Here is a 27,783-nt window from a genome sequence, read left to right as displayed (position 1 = left end):
ATATGTTAGTGGAGGAAGAAATCCCATAAAATAGGCCTTCTCGGTGAGTCATTTTGAACTGTATGCATTTCAGAGGCTGTTCGGCACCCGTGCAGACCACGGTTTATCCCTCTCCTTTGTTTACCGCCACGGACAGCGGTCCTGGTGCACGAAGTCCTCCCACCCCCCTGTTCACGTCCATGCAGCTGGATCCGTGCACGGGGAAGCCCGGCCGGTAGTGGCGGAGGGGCACAACGTGACCTGACAACAAGGAACCTCCGGGAAAACCGTCAGTCCTGAGCTATGTGCAGAGGAGAGGCTGAGTGGGGGTCCGGCAGGGGGGTTGCAACAAGCGACGCGGAATGCGGCGCCTCACCTGCAGACGTTGAGGGAGCGAGCACAGGGAGGAAGAGGAGGAGGTGCGGCTCACTGAAGGGGCATCGACGAGGAGGCGTCGGGGCCTGCGCTAACGTGGCGGCCGTCGGGAGCCCCCCGCTGGCCTGGGAGGACACCCCTCGTAGCTGGGAGGCGGAGACGGGACCCCCGCTGACGTCAGTAGGCCTGTCTGTTTCCTGCAATAGAAAGTGAGAGAGAAGGTGAAGGGAGAAAAAACAGCGGATCCCCTTCTTACTCTAAAAGGTGTGCTGCGGCCCTGACACGAGCCAAACCCGCACCTGTGAGTATCACCGCGTCCCGCGCGCTCTCTTTGCTCCCCCGCGCGCGTTTGCGGCTGCTAAAGGTCGAGCTCGGCTGCTGCAGCCGGAGACAGTCCGACATGCTTTTATAGCTGTGTGTGTGTGTTGCCCGGTTTTAGCCCGTCGCTAACTTTGAGTGGGGGGAGAAGGAGGGGGAGGAGGAGCAGGAGGAAGGGGGGTCTGTTACTGAGAGAGGAGAGGTGTGAGTCTGTTTGTGCATTTATTTTATTATTTGTTTTTTGCGCAGTGTTGTTTTTGGACCCTGCAGCACAGAAAAAAAGAAAAAAAAAACTTGCGCTTGCCGGGGTCGCCTCTCTGCGCAGTGCCCGCTGTTGCACTTGGAGGTAAGCCAAGCAGCTACACCTGCTGCTCCTCAGTGTGTTTGTGTGTCCGCTGTTGCCGTGACAAACGTGTGTATTTGTGTGTGTGGCTGAACTGGAATCTGACTGCATTTTGTTGGATAAAGGGAAGCGTCCCATTCGAGCGCTGTTGCAGCGACAAGCGAGGGGTTTTCCCTGGCTCCGCCCTCCCTCACAGGGCGTTCACGTGTTGCAACAGGCACAAAATACGCTATTCCCACGCATTGTTTTTGCTGACTTCATTGCGCACAGTTAAATGCCAGTAATGCCCTTTTTTCTTTTTAGCTCTGCTTCTAATGACTGCACTGCATGAACCCGGAGCACACATGCTCCTGCAGCCCGCTCTGCATCTAATGCTTAATATTTCTCAGTCTTGTGATTAACGCACTCAGAGCCAGTGGGGGCTGCTTTTGCATTTCGCCCCTCAGGTGTGAAATCATCACTCTTTGGTCACCTGAACGGGACGCAGCATTGTATGTTGTTCTCCCTCGCTCTCGTTCTCTCTCTCTCGTGTTAGTATCGGGGTGTTTCCTCGCATATCTGTGCGCGCACAAACACACAGGCAAGCAGTCAGGCTGGCTGGCAGACGGACTGACAGACAGACGAAACGTCTCTCTCCTCCTGCTCCCCTAGCTCGTCCGCGCCGTCGACCCCTGCGCTCAAACACCACCCGGCGAGGAGCCCCTCTTCATGCGTCTACTGAAGCCGAGCTTGCATGTGTTTTTGTGCGACCTGCTGCAGCGAGTGTGAGTACCGTGAGATGATGTCATTGCTCTAGCGCCACATGTACCAACTGTATGGAGACAAAATATCACCATCATCATCATCATCATCCAGTTGTAGTAAGTGTTATGTAACATTGGTGAGGAAGAGAGGAGGGGGGAAGAAACAAAAGACTTGATTCCTGAAGCACTGCTGCTCACTGCAACGTGCACGTCTCCTGCAGGGGTAAGGGGGGTGTTTTGGGGTGGAGATGATGCAAGGGCAAAGGAAGGCTAATGGTGCCATTAAATGAGAGGTTTTATTCATGATTTTTAGTGATTTCCTGTCTGCGCAGAGGGGGAGCGTTTGCTCTGCGGCTGCTTGTGCATGTCAGGTAGCACTGTGGGTTTGACATCTGGGTAACATTTAACTTGAACACCAACCTTTTTCTGTCAGCTGGAATTTGCATTGCAGCCATAATAAGCTTCTAATCTTCCATTTAGGGAAAGGTCATCGATTGATATCAGTGCGAAAACAATCGATGGAGGATGCAGACCTGCAAGACTGAACTTTGACAGAAAGATCTCTGACACTTCTTTGCCTGACGCTCAGAGGGGGGGGGGGGTTGTATAGTTTGCATGATTTGAGATCCACGCTGACGTTCGTTAAAGTGATGAGCAGTAACTCTATCATTTCTGTGTCAGCCTCGAGATCAGAGCGGCAGATAGCAGCCGCTGCAGGGTTATGTTGATATCGACAGAATGTCTTCACACCTCCTCCCCTCTGACGGCAGAGAGCAGGCCGAGCCTCACCGCGCAGCGCTGCACGTAGTTTCAAGGCGGCCCTGAAATGGGGGAAAAACTCCGACCCGGGCACCTGTTTGAGGAGCACGCTCAATCAGCCGCTCTGTCCTGGACTCCCAGACAGCTGCCAAGTGGGAGCAGGAGAGGCTGCACAGTGCCTCATTGATCTGTGGAGCTCATGTTTGGCCTCTGCAGACTTGATGTATTCACAGTATATGTGTGTGTTTGTTTATTCCCCTCTAGATGTGCCAAGACTGCTCAGGAGTCGACTCACCTCAAGGTTAACAGCCACTCCCCCCCCCACCCCTCAAGATGCACCTGTGAACTGAGGCGGAAAGATGCCGCGCACCAAGCAGAACAACCCCAAGAATTTAAAAGGTGAGTTAGCGACCGTCCTGCTTCGAGGTTTCCTGAGATACTTTCGGCTATAAGACGCGTTGGTTTGGATGGAATTTTTAAGGGGACGTGCTCTGTTGACTCGCCACCTGGTTGTATTTCTTCCTTCAAGATGTGTGATTCGATTGAAAATAGCGTCTTTATTTCCTGAAATGTCAGGCGTAGAAGAAGAAGAAGATGAAGAGAGGAGCAAGGCATGAGCTGAATAAGAGGAAGTACAGCCTTGCTGGTTGTTGCTGTGATAACATTATTTATGCTTATCTGAGAACTGAGTGTAGTGTTGGAATAGCTCTCCAGTGTTTGGGTTAAGTTGTGCTGTTTCTCCTTGAACTCCTCCAGGATTTTTTTTTTTTTTTTTTCATGAGATGGTGAAGTAGTTTTGGTTCCTCCATTTGCTGTTATCGTCTTCATGCTGCGTACAGACGTCAGTGCGCTTTGTTGCTGTTTTTCGGGCTAATGCGGTCGCCTTGTGAGAGTATAATTTACAGTCTTTGTGCTCATTTGCAGCCTAAAATTTGAGATTTTCTGCAAAGTTGGCCTGCTGACAGCTCGTGTACCGGAAAAGTAACCCTGATGCTGGTTTTGTGCTCTGTGTTTCTAGACAAACAAAATAACCTGTGTAATTTACCAGTGCACAAGTGGTACATATACCTGCACTCACAGCGTGCACAGGTCAGCAGTTTGCCTTTACACCGATCTCCTGATTTTCTTAGTAATGTTGCTCTGCAACCATCAGTGCAGCTGAACAATTGCGTTGCTTTGATCTCAACATTGCAACTTGGCATTGGACGCGAGGGGACGTTAAACCCTTTAGAGCTCTTCTGAAGACGAGGCTTTGGTGGATAAAAGGCTCAAAAGCAGAACTTCCTCCCGCGTGAGACTGGGCATTGTGTCCCGTGTGAAACCAAAAGCAAATATTAAATAATAAATAATGCCATCAGTAAAATTCATCTTTAATTTTAATTTTGTGCATTTTTGTAAATCACATTAAAAGTAAAAAAGAAAAGGGACTAATCTAACAATAAATATAATAGAATTTTAAAATATTGTATGGTTATCTTTATGTTCCAGTGACATGATGATTGTGTTTCTGACTATCCCGGTTACCCTTCATATTACGGATCGAGTTTAAGGTAGATGATACACGACTTTTCAGTAGTGGCTGCTTTATTGGAGTGCCCTCCCTCTGGTCACTGCAGCGAGACAAACAGAGAGGCTTATTTTATCGCCGGTCGGTTATCGGTTCACCTGAGACATCCTGGTGCTCCCTGCCACCAAACGCTTCGTGTAAAACTTGTATCCCCATTTTCATTTTTTTTATTTTAAGTTGTGATGTGATGCATTTTTGCTTTCACATCTTTGTGTCCCGAGTTCATTAATGTAAACAGAGAATTGTGGCTTTTGTTTGCCTTTCAAAGCGCAGTATTAACATAAAGCAAGCAGTGTTTTGCTTTTAATCTCCCTCAGTGGCACTCATGTCCTCCAGGGCCTGCCACCTCACACAACGGTGTGTTACAGGCGGTTTTTGGCGCTTGTGAATGTGCAGATATTTACTTGAATACATACATTTAACAAAGTTGAAGATTAAAGGCCTGATGGAGGCATGCTTAAGTCAAAGCATCCTCCCGCGGAGCACCAATTGGCTTGAAGGATTCCTTGTTATGTCGAGAATTGACAGATTTGTGTGTCAACAGACGTTTGCAGTTCACAGATCGACAAATGTGCAGCGTTACATGCTGGGTGTGAAAATGTGCATCACTGCCATTCCCCAGCAGTCAATCCTCACAGATTTGTCCACGAGCAGCCAGCCAGAGTCCCTCTGTTTATCTTATAAACACTTCCTCTGTGTGTGTGTGTTTTGTCTTTTTGCTCCTCGTGAAGCCTCTTTGGACAAACCACATAAATAATTGAGCTTTACAACAGTTCATTACTTTGCCCGACAGAGGACGATAGAAATGGCGGTCGAACGATGCTCGAGTCTGTTTAAATGGTGTTGGTGCAGACGGCGGTGCTGCAGCTGCTGCAGTGTTTGTGGAATTTGAATTTCAGAGTTTCAGAGGATGATTAGCAGAAATTTGATGAGCGCAGCTGATCGTTGTTTCAGGGGTGTGTTTAGAAGATCTTGAACGGCCAGAATTGTTTTTTTTATTTTTATTTTAAGGAGTAAAAATGTGCAAAGAATGAAATTCTTGTCTTCATAGTTGTGTTTTGGCTTCTTGAAGTTGTCCTTGAAGCAGAAAGTGACCTGAACCTGATGTTTTTTGCACACGTATGACTCAGATCTGTTCTATCATGACTATTTGAACACCACAAACCACACCGAATCTGATATTTTTCACTTCTGATTAGGGTTGCTTTCATATGTGCTTCTTATATTAGTTGTATACAGAACACGTGACCTTTCCATCGCTCACCTGAGTGTTTTGCCACGAGTCTTGTGGCGGAGATGCTGACATGTGTAGGTAAAAGTGACCTTTCACTTCATGAAATTTTGGTTTCAGTAAAGCCATTTGTGTCAGAGTGAAACCGCTCCCGGCTCCAGCTCCTCATCCACACGCAGCTCTATATGGGAGAAGCTCGTAAGTTTAAGTTGACTCTGTTTATCCTCTTTAATCTGAATCAGCTTACAAATGAAACCGTGAACGCTGGTTTTGCCTGTAATGCTCTATTATTGTGTCAGCTCAGGAATGTTTTTAAAAACAAAGGAGAGAAAACCAGACCGGAGCAGCAGTGTGAGGGTAGCCTGCACATTTATTCTGTTTGTCTGGGTGATGTCTCCCTCAAGCCATTTTCTGTGTTTGAACTTTTTTTTTCTTGCCTTGTTAAAGTTGATTTGTGGTTCTTTGTGTGAAAGATGAACTGATTGTGGAAATCTGAGCCGATACAGGTGCTTTTAAAGAAGCGGGCTCACAGCTGATGCTGATATTGATGTTTTTAATTGATTTGTGTCTGTGTGTTTTATCAGCTCTTCATTTTTCAGCATTTATCCAGTACAAATGCTGATGTTGGTTTTATCATTACTGCCCAGCTTTGTGGGCATATTTTTTATATTTTCTTTTAGGTTTTCTGATCATCTTGACTCTTTGTGGGTTTGTTTGATGTATTCAGCCCACTTTAGTTGATTCCCAAAGTTCAATTTGCTTTTTTTTTTTTTTGTGTACAGCAAATGTATGAAATGTGAAGTTGTGTTGGCTGTGATATTACAGAGATAACATTTGGCAGTGGTGCAGCTTTTCATTGTTTGCTAGTAACCTAGGAGGAGTTTCCACAGATTTGGATTGTCCTTATAGCAGATAGTTGTTGGTGTTTTTGTGTATGTGTTGTAAGAAACACAAGTTTTCCTCTGCAAATATTTCAGTCTGAGCCCCAACTGCACAGTCTTGGGCTGCAGGTGGAGACAGGAGTCCCTGTTCTGCTCTGCAGCTTTGGTTAGCTCGGCGTAGCAGCGCTCTGAACCAGCCTCTCCACCTGCTGTAGGTTGTGGTCAGAGAGGCCTTCAAGCTCATAAGTTAATCACATACGGTGCTGGTCTGAGCCTGCCTAGGTGAAGTCTATGTGTAATTTCTGAATGAAAACTATAGCCCGAGACATTGTTTTATGGCAGTCTGCTCTAATAAACTGTACATTAGAAAAGGCTAAAAGGTTTTTACTTAAATGGAAATGTTAGTTGTTCGGTGGGTTTCTGTGGCTGCTCGGCTTATTGTTGTTCAGTAGGAGGAGAATTAACTGTTTTGACATTTTAATGTGGACGCAAGTGTAGAGACAACTGCACTGTGGGAGGATTTTTACATAAAAGTGTGTTCAAAATTTACGATTTGGCTCTTTATTTTTGGTCAGATGTTCTGTTGTGGTGGTAAAATCAAACCTTACAGTTTAAATGCAACTCTTTACTCAGTTTAAAGTAAAGGTCTCTCTGTGTTTCTCATCTTTTAAATGCAGTACAGTGTCAGCTAAGTGCTGACTTATTTCCATCCTCCATTCTTGTGACATTTCTGAACATCTTGTGGGGAGTACCCACTTCACTTCCTCATCGCTCGATGACTTGTTGGCGTCTCCTCGTGCCTTTTGACCCAGTTCATCACCTCTCCTCAGGGCTCTGCTCTCAAGGGGTTTTCTTTATCAGACAGGAAGTGCTAATTGCATGGCGTGCAATCACATGCTTAAACACTGCTGTGGAGAATTTATTTTTCTGGAGACTCAAAGAAGCCTCTTCAGACTGCCCTGAAGCTGTCACATGATGATGTTCAACGCCTGCCAGAATTTCCTTTGCATATTAACACTGCAGTAATTCATCAAGCAAGGAGGTGCTGTTTAATTCTTTTCTCAGGTCCTCTCTGCCTTACAGGCTTGGCAGCATCTGCCTGGGATATAAAAAGAAGCACAGTAAAAATTTTTCCCTCCAGTCAACTAAAATCTGACTTGACAAACATTATACTGTTAGGAAACGAAGAACGAATGTTTTCAGAGTCTTGGTTACATTATTTCTGTTTTCTTAAAGTTAGTTTTTATTGTTTTAAGCCATATTTTACAGAAGTGTGAGCCCCGTGGTGAAGCTTTTAGTGGAAAAAGAAAAGCGAAGATGAGTTTTAAGCTTCATTAATTTATATACTTCAGAGAGGAGGAGTTTTTTGTTTTTGTTTTTTTAAGGCTAAGGCTCAGGTGGTACAACGTGCTTGCGACTAACCTCAGTTTAATGGTGGTTTTGTCCCCGCCTCTTCCACATGTCAAAACGTCCTTGTGCAAAACCCCAAACTGACTCCCAGGTCTGCTCTGTGTGTGAGAATAACTGAGAAATGTAAACTACTTTAAGCACCACGGAGGTAGAAGTGTTCTAAAAGTGGAAACCATTAATCATATCTGTTGCATTCATTTGCGTGTTATCTTAAGGTTAAAATCTAAAAAGACCAAAGCATGAGGATTTATTTGAAAAAGAAACAAGCACACCTGAGAACAGCATTCCTCCTCCAAGGCTGAAAATGTGCCCCCAGCTGTGCATGAATCCAGATTAGTTTGTGCCAATTTGTTGAAGTTATGATGGCAAATGTCCAATATAGCCTTTTCTCACAGTGGAGATGAGTCCACATCAAGATCCTGGTAGACTGGCCCAACTTAAAAGTGATTAACTTCAATCTCTGGTTAAATCCATCCATAACTTTTTGAGTAATCCAGCCAAGCAAGCAACCCACCCACACACACAACCTTCTTGGCGGAGGTAGTTATAGCCATGTACCAGTGATGTTTTTCTGTGAGTGAGACTTACCTGCCAGTCGAAAAAAGATGATGTTTTTTCATTTTAAATTGTCTGTCAACTCATCTTTTCAACCCACAAATGTCCAAATCTTCAAAGTCGCAGTTCCTCTAGTGGCCACTTGAGGCTTGCTACAAAAATGAGCTTTTTCCCACTGACTTCTGTTTTAAAATGTCAAATTTGTTTAGAGCAAACGTACAAAAAACAACCTGGTATTAACACGTAACGCCCTCTTAGAGTTTTTCATGCCCTCAACTCTCTGCTTATTGGAGTCACAGAGCTGGACTTTTTGACTGTGTTTGTGCCTTTTGTAGTGCTTTCAGTGAAAATATCTGACTAATAATACGGCTCGCTGTGTGGTACAGACATCCAAGAAGTCCGTGCTTTAGCGTTTGGCGATTGAAAGTTAAATATTTTATTGGTTTGTTACTTGGCGTGAATCAGCAGGTATCTATGTCTGTGCCGTGCCCATGCATAGATGTTCAAGCTAGCGAGCAATAACTCAGAGACAGTATGGGTGCAACTACCATGATGTCATCCGCTGGTTTCTGAATTTCTGTTATGACCCCTTTGAGTTGAAGGTTTCTGCTGTGACCATCTTGATTATAAGAAACGGGACGTGACAATGAGGGGTGGGTCTGGGTTGGAAACTGCTTGCTCTTTGGCTGACAACTTGTGACTGACAAGTCGTCAGCCAATGAGCGAGTGGAAAATTTAACGGCTAATGCTCCTTAAAAAATAAAACTGAATAAAATGGGTTATTCAGTATGACCCCAAATCAGTGACTAAGCCTGCAAACTCAGCAGCAAAGTGTTTCCAGAGTTCAAGAAAGAGACATTTTATTTTTTTCAGAGGCCTTTTATACGACCTGAAGTCTTTTTGCAACCACAGCTATTGCTGGTGCCTTTCAGACAGAATGCAGGTTTAAGGGATTTCCACATTGGCTTAATTTTTCCGAGCAGGAAGCAACAACCATCTAACTTAGTGGTCTACCCTCTTGTGTGACATGACCACATGACCGCTCAAAAAAACCCCAGCATGCTAACTTTCGGTCCAGACACCAATGAGTGATGCCACAGTGGCTACGTCCTACTTTTATATGCAGTCTCTGGCTACCACAATCTATTTTAAACTTTAAACGACATAAAATGTCAGTTAATCATGATTTCTATTGGCTCATTGTTACTAGGATTTTTTTTGTTGTTGCTGTTGCCAGGAGTTCAACTCTGGTGTCAGACTGGACTTTCAGCATTAAACTGGATAAAGAATAACAACCAACTGATGTTCAAAGCAGGATCACTGATGCTTAATTTCTATAAAAGAAAGAAAGAGAAAAATCTTTCAACACTATAAGGAGAGGGTGTTCAGTTTAAGATGAATAAATACTTCCAGAAGCACTTGGAGGACCTGGAGTGACTGATAAACTGGTCTCTTGGTGTTTAACTGTGGGACTGAATAAGAAACGCGCAGATCCAAACAAACGGCCGAGAGGAAGGAACTGTGAGTTTGTTTTGTTTCTGTTGAATCTGTGGGCTGCTCTGGGAGAGCGTTCGCTGGCTGTATTTTTGTCTCAGTCATAACAAACCATCGCACACAGAGCATTTTTCCTCCTGTGAGACACAAAGAAGGAAAACCCTGGTCCCAGGTGAGCAGTGAATCATTTACCCTCATGGGAAGGCTTTAAGATTGATTAAAGAAGCTGAACTTCCAAACTAAATTAACTTTTTAATTTTCTTTACTGCCAGGGTTGCATCAGGCTCCCTTCAGTATATAGATCATGTGTTTGTGTGCACAGTCAGGAATGATCTCGTGACGCAGGTTGTGGGTAACAGTGCAGGAAGTTAGGAACTCCTGTCCTCCCTCCTCTGAGTCTTTGTTTACTTTTGTCAAACAGCTGCTCTCTTAGCTCTGCTGCAGTGGTTTCCCCTTCAGAGGAACACACACGCACACACAGAAATGCAAGCAGCAATACAAATAACAGTTGGTGTGCTTAGTTTTGTTAACGTAAACAGTACAAGTGCATCAACCTCAATTTATCCACTGTGAATTTATCCTCAACGATTAAAAGTGACTTGCATACTGGATTCATGCCCTAAAGCTAACAAACTAAATGGAAGTAATGCCCGTGCACTTCTGCTGGGAGCTTTACTCACTTTTTTGTATCATGTGCACAATTTTCACATTCAAATTGGTCTGTGGTTCGCAGCTTAAATAGATGTTTTCAAACTGTGATACTTTCTGTTACATATCAGCTGTCACAGTGGGAATACTCATATTAAACATGGCCAAAACTTCAGCTAATCAAGTCGTGTATAAGTAATCACTGTTAGTCATTAGCTCAGGCTTTAAATGACGCTAAAGACTCAAGTTTTCTTCTCTCTTGACTCCGTGTGATGTAGGTGAAAGCAGATGTCCCCAGTATGGTTAACTTGGGCAGCTCTGGGTGTGAGCACAGAAGCCCCATGTTTAGGCTTTTTTTTCTGTGGGGCAGCTAATCAGGAGACAGATCTAAAGAGAGAGCAGATAAAGCAGCTTGTTTCAGACAAATATTACCTCAGAGGCTCCAGCAAGGCCTGATGTAAGAAAAATAAGGATTACTTTGAACTTTGAGTCATGCAAAGCTAGTCCAAACGAGAAATGAGCATGTATCATCTTTAAGCTTGTGTTTACAGTTGAGCGATGGCTGGTGAGGAGAAATATTAAAATTCAGAATATCCTTTGAGCCAAAAGAGTTCACACGTCTATAATAAAGCATGTAATACTAAAATGTTTAACATCAACCTACACTGACTGGCCTATCAGAGCTTATAGGATTGAATAGGACAAGCTTGGTAGCATCCAGTGTAAGGTTTCTGGTGCTTCAGACAAAAACAAATAAAAACAACAAAAATGTCGTAACTGTAAGATACAGCTCGTCTCGCACTACGTTGAGGCGTCGGCCGCTTCACCCTTGGTGGTCTGTTTTGTTTTGTTTTTTTCCTTTTCCAGACCTGGTGAAGAATCACAGCCACAAATGTCCTTTTGATCCTCTACATTAGCAAGGAGGGAGGTCGACAACCTCAACAGCGTCACAGCGATGAGGAAAATCCTGCACCATCTTCATGATATTTTTGCACTCATGTAAACAGGCGGGGGCAGCGAGGCTTAAACGAGCAGAGCTACGACTCCAACCTCAGACCTTCAGTTAAATCTGGACACTTTAGTTTAATTGTGCACCTATGAGCCTTCACTTTAATAATATTCAGATTTAGAAGCACAATAAAATTCTTAGTTGGTCATTAAGTTATTGCATTCGACATTCCATCGTATGTTTCAAGACAACTGCCTTTTATTTTTAAAAGTTATAACTTTTAAGCACAAACAACTTTATCAGTTAGATTCAGGTCATAAAATGATCAATGACATTTAAAATACTAATTAATTAAATGTGATAGAGGTTTTGTTTTATAAATTTATACAATACAGTTGCCTTCAAACCCTTTATAATGTTGTTTCACACTGTACAGAGTGGGAACCAGGAAATGTGAATAGACAGAAATAGTTTGTGAATTTTAGCAGTTCAATTACAAAGTTAGGTCTCTGACTAAAATGTGATCTATACATAGCATCCCTTTCTCTAAAAGACGTGCTATATGAAAGTGTAGCACAAAAAAACAAAAGTGTAGAGAAATAACAAAAAACATAATACAAAAATGTTCGTTTGCTTTGGCGTTTGTTGTCAGCACAGTGTACCTAAACTTGATATTTAAAGTTCAAGGAGGTGGGTGAGATATCCTGTGCTCTATACTGGGAACTAGGGTGACCGTCTACATGTGAAAGTACTGTTTTAAATGGTGGTAAAATAAACACCTTCACCTGAGCGACAGCTGTGAATGTCAGCTGTGTTGTGCGTCTAAAATAGGATGTTTGACCTAGTTGCAGTGGAAAGTGTGGCCTTGAATTCAACTTGATTGAGAATTATTATTATTATTATTTTTTTAAATCTTTCTGACAGTGTGCACCGAGCTGCGTTCACTGTCTGTCTTTAAAGTATTTATGGGCCATTTTTAAAAAGTCTGAAAATATCTTAAATTCACAGTTACTAACAGAAACACCTCAGATTTTCTTACATTGCATTTGGAGTTATAAATGTTCTTAGTCACGTCACAATGCTGAAGGTCTTGCCCGGGTTGATTTTAGGCTCAGTGGGCTGATGCGCTTTCAGTTCACTGGTGGAAACCCTGAAGATGAGTTCAGCGACACATGGCTCAATAAAAATTCAAATCAAATTTTCAAATTTTTTTATTTGTCACACACACGCAACCATACACAGTATGACATGGGGGTGAAATGCTTGTAGCTGTACAATGCCTGACCATTAAATGACAGAAAAAAAGTTTTACAATATTTACAATTTACAGGTTACTACAAAATTTACAAATTAACTTAGGAATTTACAGTAAAGAATGTGCAAATAGCAGAAGAGATTATAAAGGTTATGAATTATAGGATTATAGGAAATGTGTGGTAATACTCTTTGTATTTAATTTGCACTGTGTGTGCATACTATGAAATATTTTCAATTTTAATTTTTTACTGAAATTCTCATGTTTCACTTTTTTTTTTTCTTTTTTTTTTTCCCCAATTGCTGGTTTCAGTTCAAGTGGTTATAAATGTTTATGAAGTGCAGTATAGGAAGGGTTTGCTCTTTTCCCGATTTCTTGGGATATTTGTCACTCTTACACGTTTCGGATGTAGTCAGATTTAAATCACATTGAGATTATGAGGCTTATTTTTGTCTAACATATTTTTTTTTTCAACCTTGGAAACAGTTGAGTGGGAGAAATTTGCAAAGAAAAAAAAAGAAATCAAGAAGAGGCCAAAATGTGGGGTACCTAACTGTAAAAGGAAGCTGAAGTTTTCATTCTGCGATAGTCTTCTTAGACAAAAGCTGCTGTTTTGTCTGATGATCATTTGTGTTTCCGTGGGGATGCCCTCATAATCGTCTTTGTTGGGCACAAGTTTCTGTCGCATTCAAATAAATGACAGAAACAGGAAAAACCTTCTGAGAGTAACTTTCCATCGGTTTCACCCAGTCACCAGAAGTTTCCCAGTCTGTATTTGTAGCTGTACATCCTTTTTGTTTGTGGTATTTTTCAGCGTAGTCCACAAATGTCTGTGTGGTGGTTTGTGGTGTCTTCTAATTTCCCCTCTCGGGGGAAGCACATGTAGAACCAGACAGTGAGGTGTTGACCTGCAGGAGACCCTTTTTTATTTTTTTATTTTTTGCAACCATTTAATAAAAGGCAGACTTTAGAAGTGTGCTCATCTTACAGTGTTGGTGTTTGAAAACTAGAGCCAATCAAAACGTGTCTCAATATGAGGGAGAGGGGATTAAAAATGCTGTGTAGTCCCAAATAAAGAAGCACACCTGGTACCTGTAAGACCATCTTCCAGATGCTACCTTCCATGTGGTGTTTATTATCCGTCTGTGTGGTTTCTTGGGTTTTCACTCCCGTTCCTGGACAAGTCTGCCCCTGAAAATGCCCAGACTTCAGTGTTTATTGAACTGACTCTGCATTCCTCGTCTTATACAAAAAAAAAAAGATCCTTACACCGAAGCCCTACAGGTCTGGTTTTAGCTTTAGCGGGCATCACACTGTGTGATTAATGGTAAACAACCGCAGTGAATGCGGGTACATTTAACAAGGTGGAAAATGTTTACCCTGTGAAGCTGATGCAGGGAAAGGGAGACAGTGTTTCCCATCCCTCGGTGTGCTGACACAGATATAAATAAAGCTTCTGCATCTTATTACTTTAACCTGTTGGCTGATTAATGTGTAATGTGTGAGGATGGGGACTTAATTTTGCATCTGCTTAAAGAGTAATAATCTTTACAAGCCAAATTCTGGATTTGATTTGTCTTTAAGCTTGTGTTGTTTTTTTTCTCTTTTCACTGCTGCAGTAATTTGCAACAAACTGCCATCAGTTTCCTGTTAATGATCAACCACTTCTCTGACCTCAGCACTGACTGTGGTTAAACATCCACGTCCAGAATCAGCTACAGCAGCTACTTCCCTTAATCACAGTGGGCACGCTAACCAACCCAAGGCCGACACTGAACACAGGAACAGAGTTGTTTGTTGCTTGAAAGCTGCAACAAAAGTCGAGCTTCTCTGGTCTCACCGCCTTTGTTTTTTAGCAGAACTGACCTTCTTCTAACCCTCGGGAGTGTTTTGCGATGCCTCTTTGTCAGCTTTCTGCACTGGCCTTGTGCTTTGGGAAGGAAATGCATAGCAGGTCAAAGCCAATCTCCCTTAATCACAGAGTCACACTAAGGTCAGGGTTTCTTGAAGATTTTCAACTGAATGTAAATCATTAGGCTTATCTAGTAGTTTCATTTTGCATTTAGACTCAAATTAAAAATAAATCTGATGTAAAATCTTAAAAAAATGGTGTCTTGTATACCAATAGGAGGAAAAATAAGTTGGTATTAAATTATATTTTAATGTGAAATTGTGATAAAGAGCTTCATTTGCAGCTCAGATCATTATAGTAAAATTTCTCTCACACTTTCATAGATTTGCTTCATTTTAAAGGTTTAAAAAAACACCCCTACAGACCACCTGCTCAGCACCACACAGCCTTAAGACACAATGAGCTGTTGAACAGAGTGAAGCTGGAGGCAATCTCTGCCAACCATTCCACTTCCTGCTAATCAAAAATACAGAAATGTGGTTGCACAACAGGGAGCGCTCCTAAAATCGTATTCCTTAAATACGAGAGAATGGAGGAGTTGCTAAAATAATTATATAAACCTGCTTCTAGAGAAACAAGATGTTATTTCAGTTTTCAAAAATAAATTGTCAGTATGTCCAAGTAATTCAGATTTTGTCCTTTAATTTTTTTCCAGCTACATTTTAACCATAAAATATTATTCTCATAATACATATGGCAGCAGTACTGAACCACCTACACAATACAGCTGCAGGAGCTGCTTGTCCATGACACGAAGCTCCTGGCATACAGTTTTCTGTCCTGATGTTAATAACAGAGGAGGTCTGGAGTTGCTGTGGTTCCAAACACTTTGCAATAACACCAGTAATTGATGGTGGAACATCTAGGAGAGAAGAAACTGAATTATTGCTCTTAACTCATTCTGTGAAGCACTTTGTGATACCTGTGGTTTTTTAAATGTGCTATATAAATAAAATTGTATTGTATTGTACTTGTTTGTAACAGAAAGCTCTTCTGTGAAAGAATGAGGTTCTAATTTTTGTAAAGGCAGTCTGCACGGCTGGTTGTTTGTCTGTGGCACCTGTTTGTAGACAATAACTAGACTTTAGAAGCGTAGTTAAACTACAACAGAAACTTTGATTTCATGCCTGAAATCAAATTGGCAGATCCCGTAGAGTAGCCTACGGTGCTGTGGTGGCCTTTCTACTCAAAATTAAAATGTGAATTATCCAATGTTGTAACAGCTTTTATCAAAAATATTTTCAAAAATGAGGTTGACTTCACTCTGCACGAATGAATGTTCCCTATGAAACTGGAAATCCAAAGAGTGGAAAATTCTAAACTTAGAAGTTCTTTAGTGAAGTGTTTAGATACTAAAAGGTCACACATTTGACCCAGGAGTGGGCAGAAACCCCAAACAGAGTTAAGAGAAGAATAAACACAACTGCAGAAGAATGACGATATTGGTGTGTGTTTGCTGGATGTGTATAATAATAATAAGGTGGGTTGTTGAATTTAAAGTGTTGGCCCTTCTTTATCTCGACTGATCGATGTTGGGCCTTAAAGCAAACTGTGATTACTCTGCTGTTGAATCCTGGGCTCTGAATATCACTGCAGCAATATCAGGAGAAAGATGCATGAAGGGTAGGTTAAATGTTTGGCATGTAGAGTTTTTTTTTTTTTTTTTTGTCACTACGCTTGTCTACTGAGTGTAGGGGATTTGTGAGCATGCACTTGGGTGCTTCAGACTGCAGGAGAGGATACTGGGACAGAGCCATGATTTAGGGCAAATACAGCAATGAGTGTGCAGGTGACTCAATATGAACACAGACTGATGTCTTGTGGGAACGTCTGAAGTTGCTAGCCCGACTAGCTTCTGTTTTCTTTGCAGAAAAGAGAATCTGGCTTCATCTTTGCAACCAATCAGGGCATTTATTGAGAAGTTCCTATCTAGAAAGCAAAACACAAACACTTAAAGTTTAAAAAGCATGTTTTTTCTTACTTCTACTACAAATGTGCTCACAATGAGCTTATCATAGCATAGATCATTCTCTTTTCTGACACATAATGACCAAAAATGTAAAAAATGAAGATGATATTTTATTTGGTAGGACTTGAAATGAGGGCTTGAACCCTAAAACTCATCAGAGAAGTGTTTACAGAGGTTAAGTGTGAGGGTTGTTTTTCCTTAGACTTCCTAGTGCCAGAAGTCGTTGTGCAACCACTGGTATCCCCTCCTTCCCCTCCCATTAAGAGTGTAGATTTTAAGCACTTCCGCATTGGCTTCACTTTTTAGACATGGAAGCTATGTCCATCTGTTATACTGTCTATGGTAGATATGCCTGGCATCACATGTCTGAAATGGTCGTCAGCATCAGAGCAAAACAAAAATTAAAAGTGTCCTATTTAGACTCTTGGCTGGCTGGGGTGGCAGGGGGTGAGTCAAGCGCCATCTTTGCTGTTATGAAACTCTCACGTTTTCATTCAGGGTTCGTGTCTCTCTTATGTCTTTAAATGGCACAGTGGCCTCTTCCAGCTGTGTGTCTCAGTGACACCTTAAGTTTCATAGTGTTCATACTAAGTGGTATTGTGGTGGTGGTGGTGGGAAACACTCTGATTGCACATTTGAGGGAAATACCAGATATATTAGAGGTTTTCTTTTCACTTCGCCTTATTTTCAGTTACTTAATAGAGCGGGTTTGCTCATTTCAGTTTAGGTTTATTAGTGTCAGGGTTATAGTTTTTTGTAAAAATACAAGGTGGGCAGAAGTTAAAAGTAGATGCTGCCAGATAAACATCACCGTGTGGTAAAGGGCACGACCTCCTGCCGCGTAAGGGTCGTGAACCTGGTGCAGTGCTGCAGGGAAAGGGTTAACATCCCGGCCTGAGAAAATGGATTTTTACGTGTTGTGTCACGCTTAGGCAGCCAAACCAGTGTTTCCGTACAGTCCCTTCAAATTACAGTGTGCGAGTGCAGCGAGCTTCACACAAAGGGAACTTCTCTCCCAGAGGCAGGAATAAACCGGGGTTTTAGCAACAGTAACTACAACAGACAGGCTGCGACTAGTTCAGGGATGCCTGTTTAACTCTGTGGCAACCTTGGAGAAGGTTTCACTTTGACACTGGCAGAGCTGGGCCGGGGAGGAACCCGCCGGGGAGGAATTTTTATGGCCATATATTGTGTGAAATTGAATATGGTGAGAAGAGGAAGGCAGCTGCTCCCTTTGCCATCCCGAAATGTGGGTTAATGTCTATTCCTTGTTTTTAACAAAGGAATAAAGGCTTATATTTTAGCCTCTCCTCACAGTGAGCGAGCTTTAATGGCAGACACACAGGCTCAGAGTTCAGACGCTGTGCAAAATGAATTTTTGATGATGGAAAGTGATGACTATTGGAGACCAGAGACTTTTGCCCTTTCTTCATTTGCTATGAACTCTTAATGTGAGATGAATCTCGCAGATGGCACGGTGGTTTTAATCACCAGGGGCTAAGTGGAGGGCGGTTTCTCCCTCGGGGTAATTACTCTGTGGCAAACCTCCTCAACACCTGGTAACATCTGTTTTTTGAGGTAGCCAATTTGTCAGTTAAGTTGTTAGGACTTGTTTATGTAATTTGTTGTTTTATAATTAGTTTTGCATGTTTTTCAGGGGTTTATGTCAACACAGTAATTCAGAAGAAAAACAAATTTACAAGTTAGTCAGTAAATGAAGACATATTTTATTTAATAGATAGACTCAAATCACTATCTTCGAACCTGTTACGCCTTTATTGTCCTGGTCTGATCATGTTTAACACCCAAAAGGCTAATGTGATTTGGCATAAAAGCCTTTGCTGGGAAATTTAAGGATGCCCTCTTATGGTCTGCCTTATTTTCTGTCATAAATATGCTGCTGCAATGGTGTAAGCTCATATTTTACATGGCCAGAGTTTCAGATGAGGTCATCTAATGGAGAAATAATCCATGAGAGGCAAAAGCTCAGCTTCAGACAGTTGTTTCTACTTTAGCCTGTATGATTTCAGCAAGGGGGATATGGCCAAGGGGGTCATGAGGGGCAACCAATGAGAAGTATTTTGCCTTAAAGGAGGAGGAGCTTAAACAGAGGGGCTGTTTAAGCTCCAAGGCCCCGAATAGACAAATAAGGATCATTTTGCACTGTGAATCCTGAAAAGCTGCTCTTGTAGAGAAAATATGGAGCTTAATAGAACCACAATCATAGATTTATCGTCATTTATTTAAGTATTTTCATCATTGTTTTACTGGAAATGACTGACATTTGCACATTGTATTTTGTGTGGATTAAATGCTATAAATGAGAGCTGTGATTAATTATCACTTTTGATCTAACAGTTTCATGCCTGACTTCATATTAGATTAAATGTCTTTGTTTTTCAGACCGTGAAATATGGAGTTTTAATAAAATTTGTGCCCATAGTTTGATCTTTTGTGGATCAGTTATTAGTCATCTGTTATTTGAGGAAATAATCAGGATTTATCAGCTACCACGTAATTATTTTTCAATTTTTTCTGACATGTCACAGTGCCCAAAGTCACTTTTATGCCCTGTAGATCTCTTGTTATGAGCTGATATTCACCTCCTTGATAACACCTCCTTGTTAGAACAGCAGACATAATATGGAAGAAATCTGTGAATCGTAATAGAGCTGATTAATTATTTAATTTACAATCACAGCTAGTTAAGCCCAGTCAATCCTGTTTTCAATATCGATTTGCCTGCTGAATATTTTTTTCTATAAAATGTATGTAAAATGCCACAGGTGATGCAGTCTAAACTCAAAATTGTTCAGTTTTCAATCATATAAGTGTAAAGAAATGTGCAAATTTGATAAGAAGAGCTGGATGGTGGTGTAACTCCTCATTGTGAGCTTTAACTTGCAGGTCTGTTTCTGAAGGGTGCTGTTACAGTTTCGTGGTTGTGCTTTGGTATGCTGATTTTTTTTTCTTCTGCTTCTCAGTCCTACTTCAGCTTTTCTTCCTCCCACCTCAGCTAAACCCATTCGCCGTCTGCACACTCTCAGTTTGAATGTCTGTCAAACTCCTGCCTGTTTACCAAACGTTGGTGACTAATACTGTAGCTAACACTGCCCGCCTCCCTGTGCAGAAAAGGTCTCGCATGTGTGTTTCTTCATTTGTTAAGTCGTGCACCTTTTTCATCTGCGCTGCGAGTGTTACTCTGCGGAGGCACACGTGTATTCTTCTCCCATGAGACAAAATGATCAAAGCGTCATTTATTAGCTGCCTGTCAAAGTCTTTTCTTTTACCTGTTGCAGCTAAGATCCTCAGATCTGCCACCACCCACTTTGGCCCCCTGAGGACGGCTGACCTGTGTGTGTGTGTGTGTGTGTGTGTGTGTGTGTGTAATGGGCTCCATTTTGGGTGTGTATCAGGAACTTCTGTCCAATCAGTCAAATTATTTGGCTTAAACTTTTCAAAGTGAAGCATTAGTGAAGGGCTCAGTTAAATTGGAGCTAACGAATGCTGACCTTCTCGGACTTGCTTGGTGCATGAGTGCACCCCCCTCCCCCCCGCCCCCTACATGCACCCTCCCACCTCCACAGGTAAGCTCTTGCAGCCTGCTGAGCGACTTCCTGGAAACTTGGTTGAGCAGCATTGATGTTGGCAACCCAGAAAGGTGAGCGTTGGCGTCGGAGCGGGAATGATGAGGGGAAAAAACAGGGTGGGAGCCGGCGGGATTTGCCTCTGCTCACGTCAGCACAGGGGCCCAGAATAGTGGAAGAAATCCTCCCTGCGGTGGCGAAAAAGGACCGGTGCCGGGGCTGCGTGTCACATTATTTTGGAGATATGCTCATGACACAGAGAGGAGGCGGAGAGCTCCTATAGACTCTGAGGATGTATGTCATCTGCAGAGAAATGCCCCAACAAAACCTGCCTCTGTTAGACGGGGGCTGCTGCCTCCCAGGGGGTCCGTTTTTATGATGTGTGGGGAAAATGTGACGCAGGTCAGGCTGCTGGAGTTGAAGTAAAAAGAAAAAAAAATAATAATAAAAGCTTTGGAAAAACTGCTCAAATTAAAAAAAGAAGTCTGCCAGCCGGAAAACCCTTAAAAGGGTGGCTGTGTGGGGGCGCTCTTCAGTGTGTGCGTGTGTGCAGCTGTGTGTGTGTATGCAGAGCTGGCATTGCTTAATGGTTTGCACAAGCAAAGCCCAATGTAGGGGTTGCCAGGGAAACAGAGCAGCATGAGTCTCGCTCTGCAGGTGCTGTTCTTGTGTCCGACTGCTGGAACCTCCTACGAATGAGGAGGGGAGGGGAAGGGGTCAGGGAAAACTGCTAAAAAACACGTCAAATTGTAAAAAACAGGGTAAGTAAACAATATTAGGACTGTAACGTGTGACGAGAGCAGGATAAAACGAGAGTCTGAAGCGAAAATAACACCTCCTTATAGCTGTTTTCACACATAAACTTCAGACAGTTCTGGGAGAAACATTTGCCAAAGTTGTCCTTACTCAGATTTAGCACAGCAGGAAATAGTCAGATTCAGACATGTTTGCACTGGGATTGCAACATTTATGGTAAATTGAGTGGAAGGGAAGAAATTGGAGAGAATGATCAAAAAAAGTAAAAATGCAACACAATGTTTGAGGTTTAATATCATCGTTTAAATGCATTTTTCTATAATCAGAGCTGGTTTAATGTGGCACTTTGCAGCACATAACACCGCGCGCACACAATGTTGGATTATTTTGGAGACTGACTCACATTACAACTGTAAGCTTTTTTATTTTTATTTTATTTAACATAGACTGTAAATAAGGATGCACATTACCACTGTGATATCACCCACTGGTTTGTGAAGGCTCGCTACAAACATCCTCATTCCCAGAAATGTGATTGAACAGCCAATGCCCTGTCTATTCCAACACATCAATAAATATGACCTGAAACCAGTGACTGAGCCTCTAAAGTCATCACGAAAGTGTTTGCTGCGTGTGTAAATGTTAATTTGCTAAATACTAATAATACTACACTATTTATCTTAGTTTGTAGCTTGCTGGTTTTATAAAGAGGAGTGCTGCCCTGCGTCAACGCTGCAGTCGTAGCTAGAGGGAAATGACCCCATAACTTCTTGGAAAATATGAGTTCAGCAGACTAGTATTTCTGGTCTTAACCAGCAAAATTTGAATATTTATTTGGTTATTAAAAAAAATGTATAACAAAAATAATAACTAGCAATTGCTTACCTCACTTGCAACTGGCTCCAGGATAGCTTGCTAGCTCAGAAATTTAGACATTTAAATAGAAACTTCCATCCCCGAGCTTTTTTTTTTTTACGCTACTTAACATCTAAGGGATGACATTCGCTAGTCAGACATAATGAGGATCTCATGTGTCTCAATCTTAGCTCAGCTCAGCAAAAAAGGAGGTGGAGGAGAGATTCACCAGGAAGGAGGTATCCTTTGCAAGTTAATTTATCCCATCCCTCCTGTGTTTGAACCGTAATGGTTACATAAATCCAGCCTGTTGAAGGGCGTTACTCTGAGGACTGTGGCCATTTTGCAGAAACCAAAGTCAGCCATGTGTCGTCGAGGGAGGTTGGAGGGGAAAAGAAGAAACGGCTCTTGTAGGAAAGAGTTTCCTGCCTGAGAGTGAAGTGGTGAGATTCTGCAGAGAAACGGGTAGAGTTCGTTTAGATGCACAACAATGGCTGATTCTGTGGGGAAAAGGCGCCGTTTCCCCTTCTGCCCTGACGGTGACAGGCACGCAGGTCCATTCAGATTCGTAGCTCAAAAACAAGCTCCTCACCTTGTCATCATTTTTCCAGGCAGGCTGCTATCAGATCATGCATTGATTCATGAGGCTGCTTGGAGAGCTGCTGACTCTCATTTGCCTTTTATATGTTTATGAACACTGCTAGACTGCTATTAGTATTAATGGAAGCAGTTTGCTGCAGCACTATAATACCTCACCGCGTAATTAATTCAATTCCAGTGTCTTTACATCCATCTGGGACATTCATTTTCCTCCCTGATTACACACATGCTGAATTTGCGCTCCATCGTTGTATTTAAGTTTGTCCTTGACTAGAAATGACAGGCCCTCTGCTGCTGTGCGAAGCAGATGTTGTGGTGGAGGAAGCGACAGGTGGGCAGATGGGTGAGAAGGCAGAGGTTGAGTGTGCAGTTTCCTTAAGGTCAGGCCGTGGGCTGTATTTATCAACACTGACACTTGCTGTTTCTCTGCTGCGTGGGTCGTCTGCCATCATCAGCATCGCTGCGGCACATCAGCCAATCAGAGCGCAGCTGTGGGCTTCTGCTTCTCGGGAGTCACATGCATCGGGCAGGGGAATGACTAACAAACAGGCCTCGTGGGAGCACAAGCCGTTGCTTTTCTTGCAGGCGACAAACTCTGAGGTGACCCCCCCCCCCACACTCGCTTTACACAGCACGTTAAAACTTGTCACCTGACATGTCCGTACGCTTTCTGAAAAGCCTCCACGCGGCACGTCTCTGCTCTATTACATATTATCCACCCCCTCGCCTCACTCGGCCTGCTTTCTGTCATCCAAGCCTGAACACTTTTGATCTGTGGAGAGTGAAGACGCCCATAAGAAGGCTGCATCACAACAAGCAATTCGAAATGATTAGAGAAAATTGCAGCAAGCTCTTTGTGACGTGCAGTGAAGGATTTTTCCACTGTTTGTTTGTTTGTTGATGCAGCACTGCAGAGACAATAGCGGCTTAATGGAACTGAAACTGGGTCTGCTTTTACTTAAAACCAATACATTTTGAGTAAATGGTCACAAAACAAAGAAACAAAAGCAAACATGATAATTTTACAAAATTAGAAACTTAAAAATGAGAAAATCAACATATTCAAGAAGCACTTGAATATGATGTGCTGACCAGTTTTGTAGGACCTTCTGAAAAATTCTTTTCTGTTGGTTAACTGCTTGATTTGTTACCTGTTGTATGGACATATGTCTATTTAAGAGCTCATTTTTGATTGTGTGACTTTTTGCCCAATGATGTCACGTTAGTTTTCTGCACATGGCTAATGTTATCAGTGCAAGCAGCCTGCTTTCCTTGCAGGTTAACGTTCAGCTGTGCAGGGTGAGATTTGCTGCTGGGGATGCACGGGATCCCCCCCCAACCCCCTCTGGTCTATATGTCCCTGCCTCTGCTAAATACATTTTCTTGCACGGTTGCGATAAAACTTTATTCCACACTCAGATTTTTATTGCTGCATCTTGAAACAATCTACAGCACAAATGTCAGCTTTGACTTTCAGCGCTCTTGATGCCATTACGGTGGAGATGACGGTGCGTAATGATCTGGATCGGTTCCGCTCCAACGTTTCAATAAGCCAGAAAGCATCAGTGTCTCAAAGTGAAGACTACGCAGACAAAATAAGAGCATGAAACGGATTCAGAGTGTCCGGAAACTCAAAACAAATTCTAGAGATACTGTGTGTCAATCACTTGCCTGATTTCTGACATCAGAATTCCCTACAAAGGCGAGTTGCAGCTGTTTTTTTTCTTTTTTTTCTTTTCTTTTTTTCTTCTCCAACTTGTTGAACTGTGTACCGTGCACACCGTGCACCGTACCGTACCACATAATGGAACACTTTGTCCAATAGTCAGAGGTGGAAGCATACACTGGATATCTTTCTGAGGACATTCATTGACAAGTCTGTGTCCTGAACCTTAACTTGGACAAAAGTTTAACTCTAAGCCTAAAACAAGTTAATGCTCACCCTGGTCTTTGAAGCAGGGTAGAAAAGGCTGACTAAAATGTCTTAACTTTTACAAAATCTCATCACTTTAAACGGCCAAATACACCCTTCACTGTTGCCCCCCGAACCGCTCCACATGCTAAACATGGCGTGACACATACTTAAATCACCATTTCAGCGGGTCGTGCATCTCTCAATAGTCGTGCATGATTGTGTTGGATTTAAACATTCCAACAATATCACTGCAGAAGCTCAAAGATTTCCAGATTACACAGATGCCTGAAAAGATGCAACTTTCTGGAGACATTTCTCTTCTTCCAGTTTTGACTTCTGCTCTTATTCCAGCGCCGATGTGTAGGATTTTAAGTAGTGACACCTATTGTTCAGGCAAATACTGCACTGAGTACCCATTCCCCTCAGTGAATAGTGACGTCATTGTTTGCATGCAATGAGACAACTGTAATGGGACCTTTCACTGAGGATGTGGTATATGTTCAGTGTCCTGTTCAAGGTAGTTGTAGAGGAAAGAGCAGAACAGGTTTCAACACTTCCACCAGGATGTCTGTGTTGACTTTATATCTTTTACTTGTACCTGAAGAGCATTAATAGACCTGTAGATCTGTTATGGAGGTCAAATGTCAGATAAGCTACCTACAAGTTAAGCAACTGTTTAAGAACTGTTTCACCAGATGTGTCAGCTTGGATGGAAAATTGTTTTCCAAAAGTGTTTTCCTCCTGTGGTCTCCATACAAAATTAAACAAATGTTATGTAATTCAGTTAATTATTAGCAATGGAATTCCACATCTGCTGCCACCCTTCATCAGATATTTGCATGTTGGTGTTGTTCATAAGGGTCAAAATAGCTACTGAACCTTTCTTCTGTAACAAATTTCAGGAGTTTTCTTTATTAATTTACATGATATAATAAATATATTATGAAGTTAGGTTTCCTGTTAGCCAAATTTAGGTTACTCGTGGTGGTTCGCATTAGCTAACTTCTACCAGAAGATCTACTGCAGTGATGTCATTGGTCCGTTGCTATGTTGATCTTGGGCTAGCACTGTTTTGATGATACAGGAGGAACACCAACACAGTGATATCAGTGCAGTATCATGCAGGCAGTCAGTGTGGGGCAATGTCAAAGCGCAGGGCGTGCTGCGTTCACTGCAAACAAACTCAAACTGATCTTCAGAAAGCTAGCTGGACATGTTGCATTTCATTTAGTTTTGCCTTTGGTTTCCTGTGACAAGTGACATCACTCACTCACTCACTGTTTCGAGCCATTTTCAAGAAAGCTGCACTCCATAATGAGCACACTTTGCATGCTTTCAGCAGGAATACACACACACACACACACACACACACACACACACACACACACACACACACACACACACACACACACACACACACACATTCAGTGAGTGTGACCCTTTTCAAAACAGTGACTTAATGATTGCCCGCCTTTGACATGTTTACCTGTTTTATGCTCTCCCAGAACAACCTCGGCACTAATTTATCAAAATAGTCGCCATTGCTCGACACTAGCAGGCATAGAAAAACTCCCTAACCCTGCTCCGGTTCACCACTGAGCCACACTGCAGGTCTAAAAGTTACTCATGAATCCTTGTGACTGTTACTTTAGAAACGCGCACAGGCCTCAGCAGACAGTCAGCAGAAAGCAGGATGCTGAATAATGGAGCTGAAAGCTGTACAACTCCAGACTGTGGGCGTTTTATACGAATCGCTGGACCCTTCGCATGTCAGCAAACAAGTTCCCTCCGTAGGGCCTCTTAAAAAAAAAAAACAGGAGCCCTGCCTCATATCACGGAGCGCTGCTTGTTCATTCATAAACTCTGCTCTTTGTTTTGATTGTTTCCGTGCTGCTTGTGCAGGCCACTTGCCATCAGCAGGAAATATGTTGTTTCATCTGTGTGGTTTGTGTTTGTTCAACATCGACGGAGCCAGGAGGCGGAGGAGGCGTGGGAGGAAGTGAGTGCTGTGTGCCCTAAAGGGTCTGTCAGTATCAGGGGAGCAGGATAAGTGAAGGAGGAGGTCTGTCCTTGGGTGTCCGGACCCAGTGGACTGCAGCGGGTCGATGGTGAAAGATTGAAACCCCCTAAACAGTCACAAGGGTCAGCAAGGTCGGGTCGATATTTTAATGACATGCGTCCAGATATTTGACCGTTACTGTGTACGCATACACGCTTTCAGAGAGGGGGCGGAGCTTACCATGCATGATCGGTACAAGAGAAAGGGTGTGAGAACTTATCTGTAGGTATTTACACACACTGAGCAACTTTGAAAGGCCCAAACTTCAAACAGCTTGTAAAACTGTTTTTGTTTTCACCATTATCCTGTAGTTTGTTCTCCTTTCTTTTAGATTCATACATAGAATTGTTCTTAACAACACAGATGAACTAGCTGGCTTTTTAAAAGTAGCCCAGATTCAGAGCTACGGGGATTATGGCTTTGATTTTTTAGCTTGATACAAAGATTGTCAGTAAACTGCTGTTTATATACACATGCAGCCGTTATCGAGCAGTTCTAAAATATATTTGGACTCTGTTCCTCACCAACCTTTTGCTTTGTTTTTGTTGTGTGCCAACTCCTGAGTGAAATATTCGGCTGAATACTCAACATTTTAGTTGTTTAATGCTCCATTATGGTTACCAGGTAGTTGTGTCAGAAAGCCAGGAACTTACAGGAAATTACAACCTGACCGGACCTGCTGAGCTACCTGATGAGCCGCTCTCCTGGGCTTGGCTCATGGGTGGAGCCCTGGTAACCCTTTGCCGGACAATGTCACAGGGTCCAAAGATATTACAGCATTCAATGCCTTGAAATCATCAGTGCTGATAACACATGCTCTTCCTATTGTTTGAAAATTGTTTTGTGGACCTTTCTTTTTGCACGTAGACAGCAACATTTGAGGAAGAGAGTAGAGAGTTTGCACACCTTTGGGCAGTTGTGTGTAATGCACTCCATTTTTAATAGAGAAATTTAGTTTGCAGACATATCTTGTTAAAATCATCATTATTATTTTACTGCAGAAAATCATTTTAGGCCTAGTTCATTTCTGATGTTACTCATATGCTTTTAATATCATGCATGCACAAACCACGATGCAGACGTACACCACAAAGATGAAATATAAAAAGTTTAGATTTTAACATCATATTTTATTTACTTACTTTTTAAATGGTGGTTTACTGGTAAAATATCTGTCTATGTGGGAACAATAACTTTAGAGAAACCGTTCTGCAAAAAAAGGATCTGCTAGGAAAATAGTTATTTAATATAACTCTATTTCTATGAGTGTGTGTGTAACTGTCCAATGGAATTTACTACTTCCTCCACCCCCGCTTCACATAAGTACACTTTTGAATTTGTGACAATAATCAAGTGGAACGATGAACCATAACGGCAAAGTTTTAAGCAGTGAAAAGTGTGCCATGAAGCTGTGAACAACCACGCTTCTGTGGTTGTGGTTTGGAGAAGTCCTCAGCGAAGATCACCAAAGAAGACATCCTCCAGAAGCAGCAGTGACTGAGCATTTAGAATATCTTGAAGATTGTTGTGGTTATGCAACTGATAGGCTTGTAGTGACCAGTGGCCCATGAGCTTAACTGTGTGTACTGGGATCCCTTTGTATGAAGTGGAACTAGCTGCTCA

General features: G+C 42.4%; 1 protein-coding gene across 3 annotated transcripts in view; it reads left to right on the top strand.

The window, feature by feature from the left end:
• Window positions 1–545: 545 nt before the first annotated feature.
• hivep1 (HIVEP zinc finger 1) overlaps window positions 546–27,783 on the top strand; it is a 67,119-nt gene continuing 39,881 nt past the window's right edge. The window contains exons 1-2 of one of the 3 annotated variants that reach the window (XM_086279680.1): window positions 546–655; window positions 2,782–2,916. In XM_086279680.1, coding sequence (XP_086135806.1) covers window positions 2,877–2,916 — 40 coding nt within the window. In that variant the 5' untranslated portion in view covers window positions 546–655; window positions 2,782–2,876. Of the gene's footprint in view, window positions 656–875; window positions 1,019–1,484; window positions 1,780–2,781; window positions 2,917–27,783 lie in introns of those variants that run through there. The other 2 variants (XM_086279682.1, XM_086279681.1) reach the window with 2 other exon arrangements.

The sequence above is a fragment of the Aulonocara sp. 'chitande type north' Nkhata Bay genome, linkage group LG22 (assembly GCF_057382095.1).
Source record: "Aulonocara sp. 'chitande type north' Nkhata Bay isolate Kocher_YH1m ecotype deep benthic linkage group LG22, A_spYH_male_GT1.1, whole genome shotgun sequence".
NCBI classification, from domain to species: domain Eukaryota; kingdom Metazoa; phylum Chordata; class Actinopteri; order Cichliformes; family Cichlidae; genus Aulonocara; species Aulonocara sp. 'chitande type north' Nkhata Bay.
This window is presented reverse-complemented; position numbering and strand designations above follow the sequence as displayed.